Genomic DNA, 20,000 nt, shown 5'->3' with positions numbered 1-20,000 from the left:
CACAGAGACATAATAGAGAGAGTCTAATATATATATATATATATATATATATATATATATATATATATATTGACAATAAAAAAGTATAAAATTAATTCATTAATTAACTGAATAATTGTATAATTAATTGTCGAGCGCTTTCCTCCTTGAAGGGAGCTCAAACCGAGTTACAATAAACATTAAACACATACATACACACGCGCGCAATAACTTACAAAAGCAAGAGGGGAAATGAGTTAACGCACAGAAGCCTAAAAACAGAATCAAAGACTACGCCTATTAGATTACTTAATATCACACACACACACACACACACACACACACACACACACACACACACACACACACACACACACACACACACACACACACACACACACACACACACACACACACACACACACACACACACACACACACACACACACACACACACACAAACAAACACTTTGACGCTTTGATACTTTATTGTCATTACCTGCATAGGTCTATTGACAAGGTGGTGATAAGGATTATTTCTGTTGTCTGTACAAGTACAATACTACACTCTGCTCAATCCATCAAATCAAAAGAAAACAAGCAATCAAAGAAAAACACCCTTACAAAAGGAGAGCAACAAACATTAAAAAAGAAAGAAAAAAAAAAACAAAAAAAAAAACACCATTAGTCGACCATCCATTCAATTAGTGATATAGTTCAATGTCTACCTTATTATCTGGCTTACAGTCTGAACACAAGATAATAGATATCATACATTGTTATCCTCCTCATTTTCTCTGGTATTGTTCTGAATGGTAGGACTACATCTTATCAGAGAACACTCTCAGAGAGAGAGAGAGAGAGGGGGGGGGCGGGGGGGGGGGGGGGGGGGGGAGTCTGCATGGCTGATAACTGAATGTCAATGGAAAGGAATGGAAGGCCAATGAATAAGCGTTTTCAAAAAGATGTGTTTTCAGACCACTTTTAAAATACTGAAAATTTCATGAGGGAAAGTGGCGAAGATCGCAATGTAAACTGTTCCAGACAGATGGAGCTGACTGAGAAAAGAAGAATCACTGAAGGATCGGGTTTTAACACGGGGAGCGAGTAGCCGCCGTGAACGTTTGTATTAAGTATTTAGGACAACCAATGAGGAGTGAGTTAGAATAATCAAGTCTGGACAAGACCAGAAAGCACACCAGATTTTGTGTAGCTTGAGTAGTAAGGAGATGTCGGATGGAGCTGATCTTCCGAATTTGAAAGTATGCAGCCTTGCAGAGATTGTTTACGTATGTCATCATTGAAAGGTTTGAATAAAACATCACACCCAGAGTTTTCACTGAAGACACAAAGTCTACATCTGAATATCCAATGTTAAGAAAGGTAGATAAAGAGTAGTTTATAGACAGTCTGCTTGAAGAAATAATGATAGCTTAAGTTTTACTATCATTTAATTGTAGTTAGTTTTGATCCATCCATGCCTTAACGTCAGCAAGACACTGTCGAAGTGCCCCAGTGGAAGAGTCAAGATCGGAAAAAAATCGTGTTTTTTTTTGTTTTTGTTTTTTTGTAGAGCTCGTTATCACCAGCAAAGGCATGATGATTTACAGAATGGTTTTGACAAAAACGAAAAGTTGTTGAATATAAAGTATAAACAGCACTAGTCCAAGTACATATCCTTGCGGTACGCCATATATATTTGATGATGGGAAAGACTGATGGCCATTTACAATTACTGTATCTGTTCTGTTTCCAAGGTAGGACTGGAACCATGGAAGTGCGGAGCCAGAGATGCCAAAGGAGTATCTAAGTCTGTTTAGCAAGATGGCATGATCAATGGTATTAAAAGCGGCACAAAGATCAAACAATGTAAGAACACAGATTTTATTGTCATGAATCAGGAAAGTTTCCAGACATTAGAAGGTCATTCATTATATAAGTAATGAAAGGCAAGAGGATGTCAAGGCAATCGAGAAATAGATGTAAAGGGAAGGGTTCAAGTCCACATGTTTTAAGTGGAGAAGAGAGAATTGTATGTTTGACTAGATCTTGAGTCACAGGAGTGAACTGGGTGAGAGGTCGACCATGGAAACAGGATTCACTGAAAGTAGGAAACTTACTGATGAGTCAATGTTGTTACTTATCGCACTGATTTTATCCCTGAAATATTAAAGAAAACGGGTTATTCAATAAAAGAACATTTGTCATACTATATGGTCATGCATTACACCATTCACTTGTAAGGCGTACGAAAATACAGACAAAACTGTTGATAACGTTCCCTCTGTTTATAATTTATACTCAGTTTATCAAAATATTTCAAATCATTCCATGCCCATACACACATTCTATCAGAAAACAAAATCTTGAAATGGATTATCTACTCATCAAATATAGTTAATGATTTAATTAATCTGCAAGCTCCTCTTCTGGCCGTCCCTCTAGGCCGCTCAAGATTTCCGACTGGACACTCCTGGTCCCATTTGCTCCCACTGACCTGACAGCACGTGGCAAGACTCTTGACTGGACCCCTCCAGCCTCAATTATTAATCACACATCCCCAGGGACCTCCTACGGACCCAGGGCATGTAGGAAGCGCTGAGGTTCCCCACAGCCACATCGCTGTCACCCGAACCAGATCTTGGATCCCATCAAGCGGCAGCAGAGCCCCAACTGTTTAGGACTGCAGCTGAGTAAGGAGTGACACTGAAACTTGGTCGCAATATTTCGTTTTAAAATAACATTCACTCCTGAACAACTTTTCACAAAAAGCGCAGCCGACCAACTAATGACTGACCAACGACTGAACTATTTAAAGTTGATTTCTGATTATACATTTACATGTTTGTTTCAAAGATGGCTATAGAATCTAACTGATTTCTCACTCTTCACTTTGCTATTTCTTAATCACTTGGGTGGATTTCCAGTTTATAAAACTGATAGGGAATATAATTCATATTGCTGTCAAGTATAACACATTAACATGTGGAGATTTGTTGTTTTTATTGGAACCATTACACATTGAATAGAATGTCACTTTGCTTTGCGTCCGAATAAAAAGCACATGGTACAACTCCACGCAATTTGGGTTTGGTAGAAACACACTCAAGTTTAGAATACAGGGGTTTTTTTATGCACAAGACAAGACTTCCAAGAAAAACTTTTTTTCTGATTAAGCAATAAAGACTACCACCCAGAAAGAAAGCACAAGACATGACTTCCAAGAAAAAGTGTTTTTTTTCTGATTAAGCAATAAAGACTACCGCCCAGAAAGTAACCTTATAAACAAATAAGCAGACAGAGAACTCACAATAATGATAATTATAATAATAAATAATAATACTAATGTGGAGGCTTATATAGCAGGGTTCCCCGCTTACAAGAGCAGGCTCACGGCGACTTCACACTTTCCCTCCGTCTTCAATTCATTGTTATCACCATCATCATTTCCTCCTTGGCCTCCTTCCTCCTCTTCTTTTCCTTCTCTCTTCTCTCCCTTGTTCTCTTTTTTCTTCTTCTGATCTATTGGCGTATGCCATTAGTCTGATGCAGTAATCAGCCCAAGTTGCTGAGCAGCTTGTGTCTTGATAACTTTCCGCTGGAGTTTTCCCGTATCAGTCTCAGGCAATGATTCGAACCTCAAAAAGTACCGAGGACACGCTGACATTGGATCATCCTTCGACACAAAAATTCCTTCAGCAAACTGACGGACCTGCTGTATGGACACGTCATCTGACTTCAGTACCACACAGGCACATAGCTCTTCATTCACCTCGGCATCAGGCACCCCCACAACGACAACATCGGCAACTGCAGAACATTCCCGGAGACGATTCTCAATCCAAGTGGGGTAGAAGATGAAGCCTCTCATGATGGCATCGTTTCCTCTTCCATCGACAATCAAATGACCTCGTTCATCCAGTCGGCCCAAGTCCCCGGTTCGAAAGAAGCCATCTTCAGTGAAGGCATCAGCCGTGGCATTGGGATTGTTGAGGTAGCCTTTCATCATGTTGGGTCCCTTGACAAGGATGTGACCGACCTGATCAGTGGCACATGGCATCGACTCGTCCTTCAAGCTGACGATCTTTACTTCTGTTAACGGCTGTCCAGAATCATGGTCAGTGAAGGTCCGGCTGTCAGATACCACCATGCCAGCTACAGTCCCAAAGTCGGTTGCTGCATAAAGAACGCGGACGTTATGGGCCATCTTGAGTCCTTTATTTACCATGGACTGCTGAATTGGAAGCCCACCCAGCACCAGTAAATCCAGTTGATGTGGAGAGCACGTCATGTCTGCCATTTCAGCTAATTTGAGTAGATGCGTTGGTAAAATGATCGCTGTGTTGCACTTTTCCTCCTGGATACAGTTCCAGAGAAACTGAGCCATGTCATCAGCATTCCCTGCTCTCATGTCGCAAGTGACGCGGGTAGCACCTGGTGCGATATTGTTGATGAGGCAGCCACCCACCCACCCCATTGGCATTATGTTGAGCTGACTCTTCTCCATGATTCCTGACTCCTCCAAAATCTTTTTAAAAGTACCTACTAGATATCTAATGAAAGGTCCCTGTGTTCGGACGACCAGTTTAGAGAAACCTGTGGAACCAGACGTGGTGAAGACGCTGAAGACATCTTCAGGTTTGACATCTTTTGCTTGAAACCATTCTTTCTGTGACTTCAGCTGTCCAATGAAATCACCATTCTCCTCATTTTCCACACGTCGAACAAAGATCACCATCTTTAGACAGGCCAGTTTCGAAGACGTCACGTGTTCTTCATCATCCAAGACCACGTGATTCTTCAGCACGCTCCAAGGACTTCCTGTGACGTCAGGATCCACGAGAATGGCAGGGGCACGAGACTGGGTGATCGTGTTCAACAAGTCTGACCCATCAGCCATCACACACTGACCATTGACAGATACTGCTCCTACCATCCAGATGCCTGCCTCACACACCACCCTCTCTGGACTGTTGGGCAGAGTGTTGATCACCAGATGCTGTTTTTCTATCCCCTTGCTCCTCAGGTCGGCAGCAAAACGACCAGCCAGCGTGTAGAGAGTGGCCCAGGTTAGCACATTGCGCCGCTGATTCTTGTCTCTGAAGATGAAAGCTGCAGAGTCAGGTTTCTCCTGCGCCCAGTGCTGCAAAAGGCCTGGTAAGGTTTCAATCTTGGGCATGGTGGATGCCATCTGGTTGACTTCTACTTTTGACCTATTGGTACAAAAGAGAAACAATGTATAATATTACCAATCTGAAGGCACAATGGCATACATCTACTTGTTAGCATCACCGACAATGAAAAGGGAAAAGAACAGTAAAAAGAGAAAGAAACTTGTCGCGAAATACAAAACGAACAAAACAAAACAAAACAATAGAACAAAACAATGACCTGACATTGTGCAAGATGTACCATTTGTTTCTAAGCACATACTTATCTTTTAATATTGATTATTGTCTGTCTGGCAAACGTTGGTGAAGATAGCTGATAAGTCTGAAACCAGCAGTGAGTTAGGACTTGTCTACCCTTACATGCGAAGATTAGCTCCGTCGGCAGATGAAACTACCAGTGAGGTTGAACGGTCAGAAAGAACGGTCAGCAGATGTTGCGGAGCGCTAAGAGCATGACTAAACACAAAGAAGTCCTGGACATCCACTGGGTCAAGGTTCCTTCTATCGAGAGAGTGAGATTGCCACCATTCAACGGTTATTCCACATAAGACAAGCTCACACATGTGTGTCTGTGCTACTTCGCTCAACCCCCAAAAGTCCTGCAGCAATGAGGGGTGGGGTTGGGGTTGACGAAAGGGGTGTAACCGTTGAAATTTCTGGTCACAAGCATGTTAGTAGGCGGCCTGAAGACCGGTGGTCGTCATTCTCAATGCATGACAGTGGAAAACTTCGGCAGCATCCCAGGTAACTGCGCAGCCTCTTTAGGACAGCACTGCTCACCCTAACACCCTAACCTAACAAGGGAAAGACCTAGGAAAGATAGCCGTAATGAAGCCTGTCCTAAATCATTCTGGCCAGCTTTCCGCTGCTCGCAGATTTACCCATTTGCGGTTGAATCAGTTGGGGAAAGAGGAAATAAATCACTGGTACTTGGAACATACGAACCCTAGGGGATCGAAAAACGGTCTCCAGGTCAATGAAAGGAACAGGTATCTTTTGACAAAAAAGTGTTGAAATATATTGTCGACATCACTGCAATCAGCGAAGCTCGACTTACCCTTGAATCAGGCACCAGGCACACTTTCTTGCTGACTTGGACACTCTACTACATGCCACACCTGCATCTGACAAGCTCATAGGGGTTTCTGCCAGAGCTGGTGGAGACCACGACCATTGATGAGGAGTGATAAGTATACATGGGGTTGGGAAGATGAGCAGAAAACTACTGCTGTGACACCTGTGGGTGCCCATGTGTTTCAATGAGGACTACAGAGACACTTGTGCTCTCATTGATCACACAGGCTGTCTTCTTTTGACTCCGAAGGACAAACAAGCATTATGATGTCATATAACGTGTCTGTCTGTCTTTATTCCATAATTGTTCCTGTTCTAACCAGCTTTATTCTCATTTCATATTATTAGATAATAAACCTTTTTTTTCTTCCTGATGTTTCAAAATCTAGTGACCAATATGCCCTTTGTCTATTTAACAGTTCAAAGAGAAATGCTCAACAAAATGTTATTTTTCATAATAAAAGTTACATTGGGTACCGTAAATTGCCTTCTTTCTTCTTTCAGAACAATGTCTGATTTACATATTTGATGAAAAACCGTCATTTATAACTTATTTCGCATTAAAACGTTTGCTTAAGAGACATAAATAGATGAACGAATGATACTGAATAAACAAAACAATTGAATAATCAAACATACAAATAAGTGAATGAATAGATCAGATTTAAACAGATAGATAGATAGATAGATAGACAGATAGATAGATTAATGCAGTTTGAGAGAGAAAAAAAGAAAAAGAAAAACAACAATAAGCAGATACAACTTCAAAGATAGGAAGAAAAATGAAGAGAAAGAAAGAAATAACGGATGACAATGAGAGACAGAGAGAGATAGAGAGAGAGAGAGAGAGAGAGAGAGAGAGAGGGAGAGAGAGAGAGAGAGAGAGAAGACAACAGCAACCACAGAGGAAGGAAGGTAAAAACTCGTCATTTACAAACCTGTGAATCTGCCGGACACAAAAGTGGAAACCAGTCAGGTGACAGCAGGGGTGACAGCACTTCTGGGTGTGCATGGACTTGTTAGCAGCTTCATTTATATATACTGGACTAGTTTAATTGCAGACACGTTCCAATTTGGTGAACAGATGTCGAGACTTCCCAAAGGGATGCATGTGTCATGTCATGTCAAGATTGTATTTCATGATGGTAAATTGAATAAGCAACAATTGCTTTTTTTTTTACATCAAGGCATCAATGAAAAAGAAAAAAAAAGAAAAAATACAGGAGAGAGAGAGAGAGAGAGAGAGAGAGAGAGAGAGAGAGAGAGAGAGAACAGACAAAATAAAAGCAACAGCAACAAACAAAAGAAGATATATATATATGTATATATATATATATATATATATATATATATATACAAGAACATTGTAATAATGAAATACACACTTGCATTTTTATTTCACACACACACACACACACACACACACACACACACACACACACACACACACACATAGACTTGAACACATATGCTCGGACATAAATACACGCCCGTCTCATTCACGTGCATATATTCCCTCATATTCTACACAATTCTTGCCAAAACAAGGATATACAAAACATTTCACAATTAATAAAAGAAGTATTACACTAATAGATCAATAATTGTTTTACTTTTAATCCTTTTCAATGAGGTGATTTTTCAAAGTTTTCTTAAACACGTTCCTATTCACGATACGTTTTAGAGTGAGTGGAAGATTATTCCATAAATTTCCATCAGAATATAGAAAGCTGGATTTGAAAATGTTTTTCTTGGTCTGGGAATACAGAGCATGTGGTTGTGTCTGTGTTCATTAGTTTTAAAAGTGTCTGCAATCTTTTTTGGAACATAACATTATGCACGCGAACAGTTTTGTTGAAGTACAGCCTATTTTGTGAAAAGATAATATATTAAGTTTTTTATAGTCCACTGGGGTCAGGGAGCTCGATTTTAACAATACTATTTCCAGTGCTCTTTTATACATATGGTGAATACATTTCATGTTTGAGAGGCTACAGCTGTCCCATAAAGTTGACGCATAATCGATTACTGGCAGAATGTGTGAACAGAAGAGGAGGTTTCGTGAGAGGACATTAATGATCTTTTAAATTTTTGCCAGCTGAAGTATTCTATTGGAGAGACGTTTACTTAAGTACTTCGTATGATCAGTCCAAGATAGATCTTTGTCAATAATGACACCCAGAATTTTATGTGAGTCTACCTCTTCAATTTTATTGATGCCTAGGAATAGTGGTTTGAAGTGATGTTTCATTCTTTGTCTTTTTTGTCATGCACTTCGTTTTCTGAGCATTTAAGGACATGTGATTCAATTGTGTCCAGTCGTTAAGTTTAAAAATATCATCTTGGAGTTCATCAGTTAGTTTACATGCGTCAGGATTGCTTGAATGTAGGGATGTGTCATTTACCTTTCATATAACAAGGTAAGTCATTAACATAAGTGGAGAATAAAATTGGCCATAAGATGGATCCCTGTGGTACTCCATATTTAACAGATGTAAAATTTGAGGTTTGATTACTTACTGTTACTAACTGTTTCCTGTCACAAAGAAAAGATTGTATAAGGTGAGTATACTCTGGTGGTAATTTATAAGCTTCTAATTTACGTAGTAACAAGGAGTGGTTGATTACATCAAAAGCTTTTTCAAAATCTATAAAGAGGAGACCTGTGAATATATTTTCATTTATGTTATGTAGAAGGCTGTCAGTGAGTTGTATGAGGGCTGTATGACAAGAATGATTTTTACGGAATCCGGACTGGTCTTCATGGATTAGGTCATTGTCAAAGAGATTAGAATATAAAGATTTTTGGAAGTGTTTTTCAATGGGTTTTGACAGAACAGACAAGACAGAAATTAGCCTATAGTTAGATGGGTTAGAAGAATCATCTGATTTGTACAGTGGAATGACTCTAGCCTGCTTGAATTTTGAAGGAAATCATTTCTTATCGATACACAAATTATAGAGATAAGTCAGAGTATCTACAATAACAGGGGAAGAAGCTTTAATATCCATCCATCTAACTCGTCCAAATCAGGTGTGCCAGATTGTTTCAGTTGTGATTGAAAACTAAATTGAACATGAATTTTCTTTGAATCAATATATTGTTTTAGATAACAGAGATTATTCTCAATGGTCCTATCGCTTGTTAAAATTGACACATGTTTATTATTCAATTTTTTTAATAGCTTTCCAAATCAGACGAGAATCTATTGTATTAATTAACATTCTCTGAAAATAATTACATTTGAATTTACGTTTCATGGCGTTTACTTTATTTCTTTGTTTCTTATATTGTTCGTTTGATCCATATATCTTCAGATCATCTCTGTGGTGTATTTCAATGTCAGTTTCTTTTGTTATCCATGGTGGTTTTGTTTCTCGTCTAACTCTTTTCCTAATAAATGGTGCATGCGTGTTATAAACAGAAGAAAATGTGTTTATCCAAAAGTGACTGCTTCATCAGGATCTCTTAACTGATATACATAACCTAAATGTGAGTTTGCTAAATCAGAGACAAAATCGTCTTCTTTAAAGTTCTTAAAACTCCTATAAAATATAGTTTTATGTCCTACCTTTGGAATTTTAACACGATTTTTAAACTAGGTGAGACAGACTGGGAAATGATCACTACTACCACAAGGTGGAACACATACCTCTACAATGTGTTGTTTTGTGGTTGTGTAAATGTGATCTATTAAGGTATTTGTGTTTTCAGTAATGCGGGATGGTCTGGCAATTAATTGTTCTAAACCATGCATGGAGCAGTTTTGATGCCACTTTGGTTTTGGTTTAAGCAGGTCTATATTGAAATCACCTAGAATAATAATTTCATGATTTTACATTATCACCTCATCCATAACAGAACTAAATCTATCCTCCCGTTCTACATTTTCTGGTGAATGTCTACATACAAACCCTACTATAAAAGTACTATTGCCATTAATCTTAACTTCTACCCAAATTGATTCGACATCAGAAACTTCTAGACTATTTATTCTCTTACATTTTAATGAGGATGCAAAATACAACAGTAAACCAGTAGTTCTGGGCTTAGTGGGATCTGAGCGGATAATTTGGTAGCCTGGCATGTTCATATCAGCATCTGTTATGTTAGAAGACAGCCGAGATTCAGCAAAACAGAATAAATGAAAAGGATTTCCGGTGTGATGAAGAATGGTTCCAATGACGTCCGTTTTGTTGGTTGCATTGTTTATGTTTAAATAACCTATGCGGAGTCCTTGTTTGGTTGGCCACGAGTCAGAAGCAAACGACATGGTTAAATTACTTGGCAATATACAGACAGAAAGCAGTTTTAACTCAATTTCAAATAGTGAACTTTTAAGATAAAAAAAAAAAAAGCAACAGTATTATCGTAGCCGACCTAGTTGTCAGATTATATGATTATAAATCTACAGTATGTTCGAAAAAATATAAAATCTCTCTCTCTCTCTCTCTCTCTCTCTCTCTCTCTCTATCTATCTATCTATCTATCTATCTGTGTGTGTGTGTGTGTGTGTGTGTGTGTGTGTGTGTGTGTGTGTGTGTGTGTGTGTGCAAAATGAAGACTGGCTGAATGTAAAGTACACATGATGTGTAAGAGAGACGGACACGTGTAGAGACAAGTCTGCATGTCCATAATAACGAGTCAAGAGATGATTGACTGATTCTGTTGGATATCTCTTATGGAGCAAGGAGGCAGAATGGCTAAAACGCTGATCTGCCAATGCAGTGTCCGTGAAGGTGTGGGTTCGAATCCCGATCTTGCCTTTTCTCCCAAGTTCAACTGGAAAATCAATCTGAGCATTTAGTCATTCGGATGAGACGATAAACCGAGGTTCCCGTGTGCAACACGCACTTGGCGCACTGGAAAAGAACCCACGGCAACAAACGTGTTGTCCTTTGGCAAGAGTTTGTAAAAAAAATCCACCCTGATAGATACACAAATATCATATGCATGCACTCAAGGCCTGACAAAACGCGCTGGGTTATGCTGCTGTCAGGTGTCTGTGCAGCAGATGTGGTGTAGCATATATGGATTTCTCTGAACGCAGTGACACCTCCTTCAGATACTGAAACTCTGGTGGAATGTAGATACTTTAGAAAGGTTAAGATTAACAGACGTAGACATGTTCTTTGTGATTTCTGGTTTTCCAATGTACCAAACGCTTTTGAAATTGTTAAACTTATAGTGGAACTGGTCTTTTCGTATAAGCACGTGTCCCCCCCCCCCCACCCCCCCACCCCCCTCCTCTCTCTCTCTCTCTCTCTCTCTCTCTCTCTATCTATCTATCTATCTCTCACTTAAATTTTCCGTGTATTCTTTTAGCAGGCTCAAATACAGGTGTATCTCTGCTGTGTACACTGGATATTGAGATACGTCTGCCTTTTCTCATGCTCGTGTATTTTCATGAAACAATATTCTTAGAAACATATTTGTATGTGTACTCTGTTCTTCTGCCCGACTTGTCTTTTCTGTTCTTTCTGCATGTCATACATGATATTAGATAGGCGGGGATAGGGGGCGTGTGGATACGTGTGCGCTATATGTGTGTGTATGTGTTTTTGTGTTTGTTTTTTGTTTGTTTTGTAATATATATATATATAGATATATATATATATATATCTACATATACACACAGACATATGTGTGTGTGTTTGTGTACATGTGTGTGTGTGAGTGTGCACACGCGCGCACGTTTAAGTGTGTGTGTGCACACATAGGAAAGAGATAATAAGAGCTGATAAACTGGGAGAAAGACAGACAGACACTGACAGATACAATGGTGGGGGAGGAGTAAATGCAAAATGAGAGAAAGAAAGAAAGACAGAGAGAGAAACAGAGAGAGAGACAGAGAGAGACAGACAGACAGACAGAGACAGAGACACAGTGACAGAGACAGGGAGATAGAGAGAGAGAGAAATAGCAAGACAAGACAAGACGAGGCAAGACAAAATTCTTTATTATAAGGGTAATATAAAACCTCTGGTGTCCTTTTTTCACATTCACTTCCCGCCTTGAACAGGGTCTACACTACACAACTCTGAATAAAAATGAAAGCATGGTTTTAAAAGAAATACATAAGAAAATAATAAACACACACACACACACACAAACACACAAGTATGCACACACAGCCACAAGCATGGTGCTCGTAAAATACACAGGAAAAATATAAATAAATAAAAATGAAAAGAAACACACACACACACACACACACACACACACACACACACACACACACACATATATATATATATATATATATATATATCAGTAAAACAATCGGTGTATTATCCAAGCATTTACAGTTATTCAGTGGTTTATAAACGAATTGTCTGGTTTTTCATTTCATGTATGTATGAGAGTCAGTCGTGTCAGAACAGCAGAGGAAGTAACTGCTGTCGCCACTATTTGGGCTAGAATTTGAATATTGTGGAGAGAGTTACATCCCCACTTTCTCGGCCAAGAGGGTTTTAGGACAGTCGGCGTTGGGATGGTTCCCAAAGACCAACTAGCCCCCAAGACGGCAGCACTAAGACCCAGTGCAATTTTACCTCCTAGTTTGAGAGTCATAGTCCTTCACAAAAGAATAAGCTGTAAATGATTGCATGCATTGGAGAAACCATTGGAGAAACCATTGATAATACAGCTCTCACTTTCCTGTTGGCCCAACTGTTACAAGAAAAACGGAAATGCGCATGTAAGAAAGCGCCTCTGGTTATAAGTGATGCTCATTACATTCGCTTGATACAGGGCTCTTTGCTAAAAATTCGACATCATTATTTCACAACGTGATCTGTGGAAGTACCAAAGTGGTCCTTAAATTTTTGTGAACCCGATATAAAGTAGCCTAACACTTGCGGTCGAAACAACTGTGAAGAATGGCAAAGCACGTTTCGCACTGTGTTTGGAAGTTGACGTGAGACCTGTGCACACAATGCATGAATGCGTACATTTCTCCTGTGTTCGTCAGCTCAAGTCCCACGTTCACCCCCCATGTAGGCAGCCATACCCCGTCTCCGGGAGTGTGCATGCTGGGTATGTTCTTGTTTCCATAACCCACAGAACTCTTACGTGGATTACAGGAACTTAAATGTGCACATTTAACCCTACATGGCGGGGTAAATAAACAAAACAGTCATGTATGTAAATCGTTACATATATGTATGAGTGTGAATGTGCTCGTGACTGACATCTGGAGAACACAGGAAACGAATGATACGCGCCCAATGGCAGCTGACTGTCTTCTGCATGCATATACACACGAAAGAGGGGGTTTAAAGGTTTAGCATGTCTGCACATAATTATGTTGACCAGGGAGATCGCAACAGTCTCCACCCTTAACTCACCGGGTGTGTCGAGAACAGGCATCTAACTCAGGAAACTGGGACGAGAACCCAGCACCCTCGCTCATTACTCGGCCACCACACTCGTGTACACTGGATAATGAACACGTCGTAGCTGTAGGGTCTTGTCATTTTCCCTCCTCCTCAACCCGTGTGTACGCGCTAAGATTCTGCCGAGAGACAGTGAGAGAGAAATGTCAAACGAGGATGGGTTGTGCCGCGAGGGAGCAAAGGGTTCGTTACGTGTTGGTGTGTGTCCAGAGAATGGCACGTCCCTTCTTTTATCTCTCACGCACGCACGCACGCACGCAGACAGGCACACACACACACACACACACACACACACACACACACACACATCTGCGCATGCATACAGGATTACACACACGCACACACACACAGACATGCACGCACGTGCACAACACACACACACACACACACACACACACACACACACACACACACACATCTACACATGCATACAGGCATGCACACACGCACACACATTCACACAGACACGCACGCGCGTGGACAACACACACACACACACACACACACACACACACACACACACACACACACATACACACGCACGCACACACACGCACACACAATTGCTCCTCCCTTGCCCATTCTCCACCCCACCACCCCCATACCTCCCCAACCCCCCCTCACCCTCTCACCCTGTTCAAGGCGGGAAGTGGATGTAAAAAAAAAGAAAAGGACACCAGAGCTTTTCTATCACCCTTGAAATAAAGAATTTTGTCTTGCCTCGTCTTGTCTTGTCTTGTCTTCTCTCTATCTCCCCCCTCTGTCTGTGTCTCTGTCTCTGTCTGTCTGTCTGTCTGTCTGTCTGTCTGTCTGTCTTTGTCTCTCTCTCTGTCTTTCTTTCTCTATCTATCTCTCTCTGTCTCTTTTTTCCATTTTCTCTCTTTCTGTCACTCACGTAAGTTCAAGCAGATGATATCAAACATATCCAAGTCGTTCACATATTCGTGAGATAAGGAATGATGTCAATGAAATACTATTTGGCAATGTGAAAAGAAAATCCTCTTCTATATTCATGTATTGTGGCGATATGGTTACCATTATAAATACTTTTTTCTCTCTCTTTCGCATGAATTGAAACAGTATGAATGAGTGATTTGCGTCCCACAATATTTTCTTCTGGCCGTCAGTTGAGATGCCAGTGATATTTTATTCACACACATCACACACCACTTTTCATTGGTTGTGAGGTTAGGTAATTGGCAATGTAATTGGTTAGGTAACTGGTAATATAACAGGGAGGTCGAAAGACAGAAAAAAAAATAGAAAGACACGCGCATTGGTTGTGAGGTTAGGCAATACGGAATCTACGGTGATGGCCTAGAGGTAACGCGTCCACATAGGAAGGGAGAGAATCTGAGCGCGCTGGTTCGAATCACGGCTCAGCCGCCGATATTTTCTCCCCCTCCACTAGACCTTGAGTGGTGGTCTGGACGCTAGTCATTCGGATGAGACGATAAACCGAGGTCCCGTGTGCAGCATGCACTTAGCGCACGTAAAAGAATCCACGGCAACAAAAGGGTTGTTCCTGGCAAAATTCTGTAGAAAAATCCACTTCGATAGAAAAGTAAATAAAACTGCACGCAGGAAAAAAATACAAAAAATGGGTGGCGCTGTAGTGTAGCGACGAGAGCAGCCCGAATTTCACACAGAGAAATCTGTTGTGATAAAATGAAATACAAATAGAATACAAATACAAAACTTTCCCTTGGTCGTCGTTTGAGGTAAATACGGTATCAACGATTGCTCAGCCACAACACCAAGACCATCTCTTTGTCAGTAACGTTAGGAGAGGGAATACGGTATCTGGTTTGTACCCTCCCCCTTTCTCTGGACGTCAGTTGATCAAGGAAATACGATATCTAATTTGTAACCCCCCCCCACTCCCTCACACACACACATACACACCCCAACCCCCTTCCTACTTTCGTTTGTCCTTGACTAGAGACAATTATTATGTCGTGATATGTACACCGCTACTCTAGACGTTGTTCGTGACTTGAAGCAGTACGGTTTCTGTGGAATAGTCTTTCAACCCCTGCGAATCATGACAGCATCATTGGAGGAATCGCTTACCGAATAATTAACTTCCTGCAAGGGATAGAAGGCTATCGACAGCCTCGTCATTACGGCTCTAGATAGAAAACGTGACCTCACATGCGTTGCGTGTGTGTGTGTGTGTGTGTGTGTGTGTGTGTGTGTGTGGATTGTTGGCCTAGAGGTAACGCGTTCGACAAGGAAGCGAGAGAATCTGGTTCGAATCCCATAGGTGCTAGTATTTTCTCTCCCTCCACTAGACCTTCAGTGGAGGTGTGAACGCTAGTCATTCGAATGAGACGATGTGTGAAGCATGCACTTAGAGCACGTCAAAGAACCCACGGCAACAAAAAGGATGTCCCTGGACAAATTCTGTAGAAAAATCCACTTCGGTGGGAAAACAAATAAAACTGGAGGCTGGAAAACATACAAAAAAACAGAAGGCGTTCTCAAGAATCAAGAATATTATTTAACCCTTTGACACATTTGGGGGCATGGAAGGTATTGTGCAACAGCAATACTATTTTACACCAAACTTAAACATAAACGTTGTAGCGACACGCTCTCCCCCGAGAGAGCATCCCGAATTTCACACAGAGAAATCTGTTGTGACAAAAAGAGTAATACAATACAATGCAATACAATACAATACATATATATATATATATATATACATAAATACATCAGATATATATATATATATATATATGTATGTATATGTATGTATATATACGTGTATATATATATATATAGAGAGAGAGAGAGAGAGAGAGAGAGAGAGAGAGAATGTATGGATGTACGAATGTATGTCTGTTTATAAATAAAATTGATACATAAATATATGGTGCGTGTGTGTGTGTGTGTGTTTGTGCGTGTGTGTATGTTGTGTGTACGTGCGCGCGCGTGTGTCTGCGTATGAGTGCGTTCGTGTTTTCAATAGTAAAATTACGCTTTTTGTCAACTGTTCTTTTCATTCGTATTCTTCGGGTTTTAAAGCAGAGCCAACCACAAAGGTCACTCCTGCATATCTGTGTTCAGCGCATTTAGTGGAGTGCGTTTAATTAATGCCCGTGCATGTACATTTGGTATACACTGAGTTTGCACGCAGCGAAAAAAAAACAACAAAAAATAAAATAATAATAAAAGAAAACCCCAACGTTTCCGCAAGCGCAAAAGAGAGAGGGTAAGAGAGAGAGAGAGGGAGGAGGCGGGGTCATGAGGGGTTGGGGGGTGGGGGGCGAGAGAGAGAGAGGGAGAAAGATTAGAGACAGAGACAGAGATACAGAGACAATGAGCAACAGAGAGGCAGACAGACATACAGACTGGCGGCTTGACACACAGACAGACAGAACGGCAATACTGACGATGATAAAAGGATGGAAGAATGGGAAAAAATATAAACTCCATCAAGATTGAAAGGTATAATTTGACACTAAATACGTCAGGACCCACTTAAAAAGACTTGGTAATGTAAAAGGAAGGTTGAAAGACCAAAAGAAGAAGAAAGAAAAAAAAAAGGAAATTTAAAAAAAAGAGAAGAAATAGAGAGACACAGACACACAGACACACTCACACACACATACACACACACACATGCGCGCACGCACGCGCACACACACACACACACACACACACACACACACACACACACACACACACACACACACACACACACACACACACACACACACACACACAAGCGAGAGATAGAGACATAGTTAGAAAGACAAACAGACAGACAGACAGAGACTAAAGTTAAAAATCGATGCAGAAAGAAGACAAAGTGACTGACAGAAAGAAAAGAAGGAAACAGAGAAAGAGACAAGAGATAATGCTGTTCTCAGTCCTCTAAATGAGTCTCGTTCGAATACAAGCACATAAAAGAAAGCAGCTTACCCAGGGGCACAGACGGCCGACTAATGCTCAGGTTTTGGAGATAACGACGGCGGAGCTCGATAGTCCCATGTCATTCAAGATTAACTCTTTTCATACGAACGGCGAAAGAGACGACGTTAACAGCGTTTCACCCCAATTACCATCATCAAAATATTGCAAGCGGAAGGCTCTTATACTGAAGACGTGAATGTTGACAAAGAATACCACAATTCTGACGACGGAAGCTAAATGTTGGGTCATTCAGACACCCACTGGACATCCGAGGGGTCTGTGTAGAGGAGAAGAGAGGACTGGCCGTACTGAGTGAGTTAAAAGAAGTGAAGGTCTTTGGCATGTCTCATTCTGTTAACGATCATCCCCCATCACTCTCGCCCCCCCCCCCCCCCCCCCACCTCCCCAAGTCCCGGCCCCGCCCTTCCTCCCCCACAAACACGTATACACTGACATCCACGACTGCCTTTTACTACGTACACATCTCCGGTACACTCCTGAGTTTTGTCAGCTTTGTCACTCAGCCACTTAGCTTTGACAAAGCTGATGAGATCCAGGGATATGCTGACAGGCACGATATGAAGAGGTTCTATGATGCCTTAAAAGAAGTCTACGGCCCCACATCCTCAGGATCATACCCCCTCCTCAGTGCAGATGGGAATACCTTGATCACCGAGAAGGAGAAAATTCTCGAACGCTGGGCTGAGCACTTCAACAGTGTCTTAAATCGCCCTTCCTCCATAAATGATGAAGCCATAGACCGTCTCCCACAAGTCCTCATCAACGAAGCACTGGACGATCCGCCAACACTTCTTGAGACCCAGAAAGCAATCCGTCTGCTATCCAGGGCAAAGCACCTGGCTCAGACTCCATACCAGCAGAGGTCTACAAGGATGGAGGCACTGTGCTGACTGAGAAGCTCCATCAGCTGTACTCACTCATGTGGAAAGAAGAGACGATCCCCCAGGATTTCAAAGATGCATCTATCATTCACTTGTACAAGCGAAAGGGGAACCGGCAAGCCTGTGAAAACCATCGGGGCATTTCCTTGCTCTCCATCGCAGGCAAGATACTTGCCAGGATCCTACTAAACCGCCTCACAGCACACCTTGACCAAGGTCATTTGCCTGAGAGCCAATGTGGATTCCGGAAAGAGCGCGGAACCACCGACATGGTGTTTGCTGCAAGGCAGCTGCAAGAGAAATGTCAGAAGCAAAATGCTGATCTGTTCTCCACCTATGTCGACCTCACTAAGGCCTTCGACACCGTGAGTAGAGAGGGACTGTGGAAGATCATGGCCAAGTACGGATGCCCTCAGAAATTTATTTCCTTGGTCAGCCAATTCCATGAAGGCATGCAGGCTCGAGGCCAGGACAATGGCGAAACGTCTGCTCCTTTTGCTGTCACAAATGGTGTCAAGCAAGGCTGCGTCCTGGCTCCAACGCTGTTCAGCCTCATGTTCTCTGCAATGCTTACTGATGCCTTCAGAGATGGTGATGTTGGAATCGGCCTAAAGTACCGAACAGATGGCAAGTTGTTTAACCTCAGAAGGCTTCAAGCAGAAAACGAAGGTCATGACAGACATCATCAGAGACTTTTTGTTTGCTGATGATTGTGCCCTCAATGCTGGATCTGAAGCTGACATGCAACTCAGCGTCGACAAGTTTGCCACTGCCAGCAGGAACTTCGGCCTTACCATCAGCACGAGGAAAACTGAAGTTCTCCATCAGCCAGCCCCAGGGAAACCCTACGTTGAGCCCAACATCACAGTCAACGGTCAGAGACTCAGTGCGGTGGAGCGGTTCACATACCTTGGCAGCACACTGTCACGAAATGCGACCATCGACGATGAAGCGAACGTCAGGATTGCAAGAGCAAGCGCAACTTTTGGCAGACTCAGTGCAAATGTCTGGAACAGAAGAGGCATTAGTCTTGAGACCAAGCTAAAGGTCTACAGAGCAGTAGTTCTCCCCACACTACTGTACGCCTGCGAAACTTGGACAGTGTACCAACGACATGCCAAGAAGCTGAACCACTTCCACACAACATGCCTCAGGAAGCTACTGAACATCAAGTGGCAAGACAGGACCCCAGACACAGAGGTGCTCGCAAAAGCCACCCTTCCCAGCATCTTCACCATCCTGATGCAGTCCCAGCTTCGCTGGGCTGGACACGTGGCGCGCATGCCAGACCATCGGCTGCCCAAAAGGCTCTTCGATGGCGAGCTGCAACAAGGGAAGAGATCACACGGGGGTCAGAAGAAGCGCTTCAGAGATACTCTGAAAGTCTCTCTTAAAGCGTTTGATATCAACCCTGACTCCTGGGAGGAATCTGCAGTGGACCGTGACAAATGGCGCGCTGCTGTGCACAAAGGTGCCAAGTTGTGCGAGGCCAACAGGACTGCTGCAGCTGTTCAGAAGAGGCAGGCCAGAAAGTCACGGGCAAACAAGCTCCCTG

General features: G+C 41.9%; 1 protein-coding gene and 1 pseudogene across 1 annotated transcript; both read right to left on the bottom strand.

Moving 5' to 3' along the window:
- Positions 1–20,000, bottom strand: part of LOC143294188 (QRFP-like peptide receptor) — a 174,700-nt pseudogene that overhangs the window by 107,011 nt on the left and 47,689 nt on the right.
- Positions 3,518–7,236, bottom strand: LOC143293955 (2-succinylbenzoate--CoA ligase-like). Its single transcript, XM_076605349.1, has 3 exons — positions 7,163–7,236; positions 6,208–6,387; positions 3,518–5,192 (listed from the first exon to the last, which is right to left on the bottom strand). The coding sequence occupies exons 1-3, from the start codon at positions 7,234–7,236 to the stop codon at positions 3,518–3,520; spliced, it is 1,929 nt and encodes a 642-aa protein (XP_076461464.1).

This window comes from Babylonia areolata, chromosome 19, assembly GCF_041734735.1.
Source record: "Babylonia areolata isolate BAREFJ2019XMU chromosome 19, ASM4173473v1, whole genome shotgun sequence".
Classification (NCBI taxonomy): domain Eukaryota; kingdom Metazoa; phylum Mollusca; class Gastropoda; order Neogastropoda; family Buccinidae; genus Babylonia; species Babylonia areolata.
The sequence above is the reverse complement of the archived record's forward strand: the minus strand, read 5'-3'. Positions and strand labels throughout refer to the sequence as shown.

Bases quoted from the DNA above. Each gene is read 5' to 3' on its own strand.
- LOC143293955 (XM_076605349.1), bottom strand. From the start codon at position 7,236: ATGCACACCCAGAAGTGCTGTCACCCCTGCTGTCACCTGACTGGTTTC. The intron at 6,388-7,162 runs GTTTGTAAATGA...GGGCACCCACAG, and splicing joins TGTGTCCGGCAGATTCACAG to GTGTCACAGCAGTAGTTTTC. The intron at 5,193-6,207 runs GTAAGTCGAGCT...TTGTACCAATAG, and splicing joins GCCTGGTGCCTGATTCAAGG to GTCAAAAGTAGAAGTCAACC.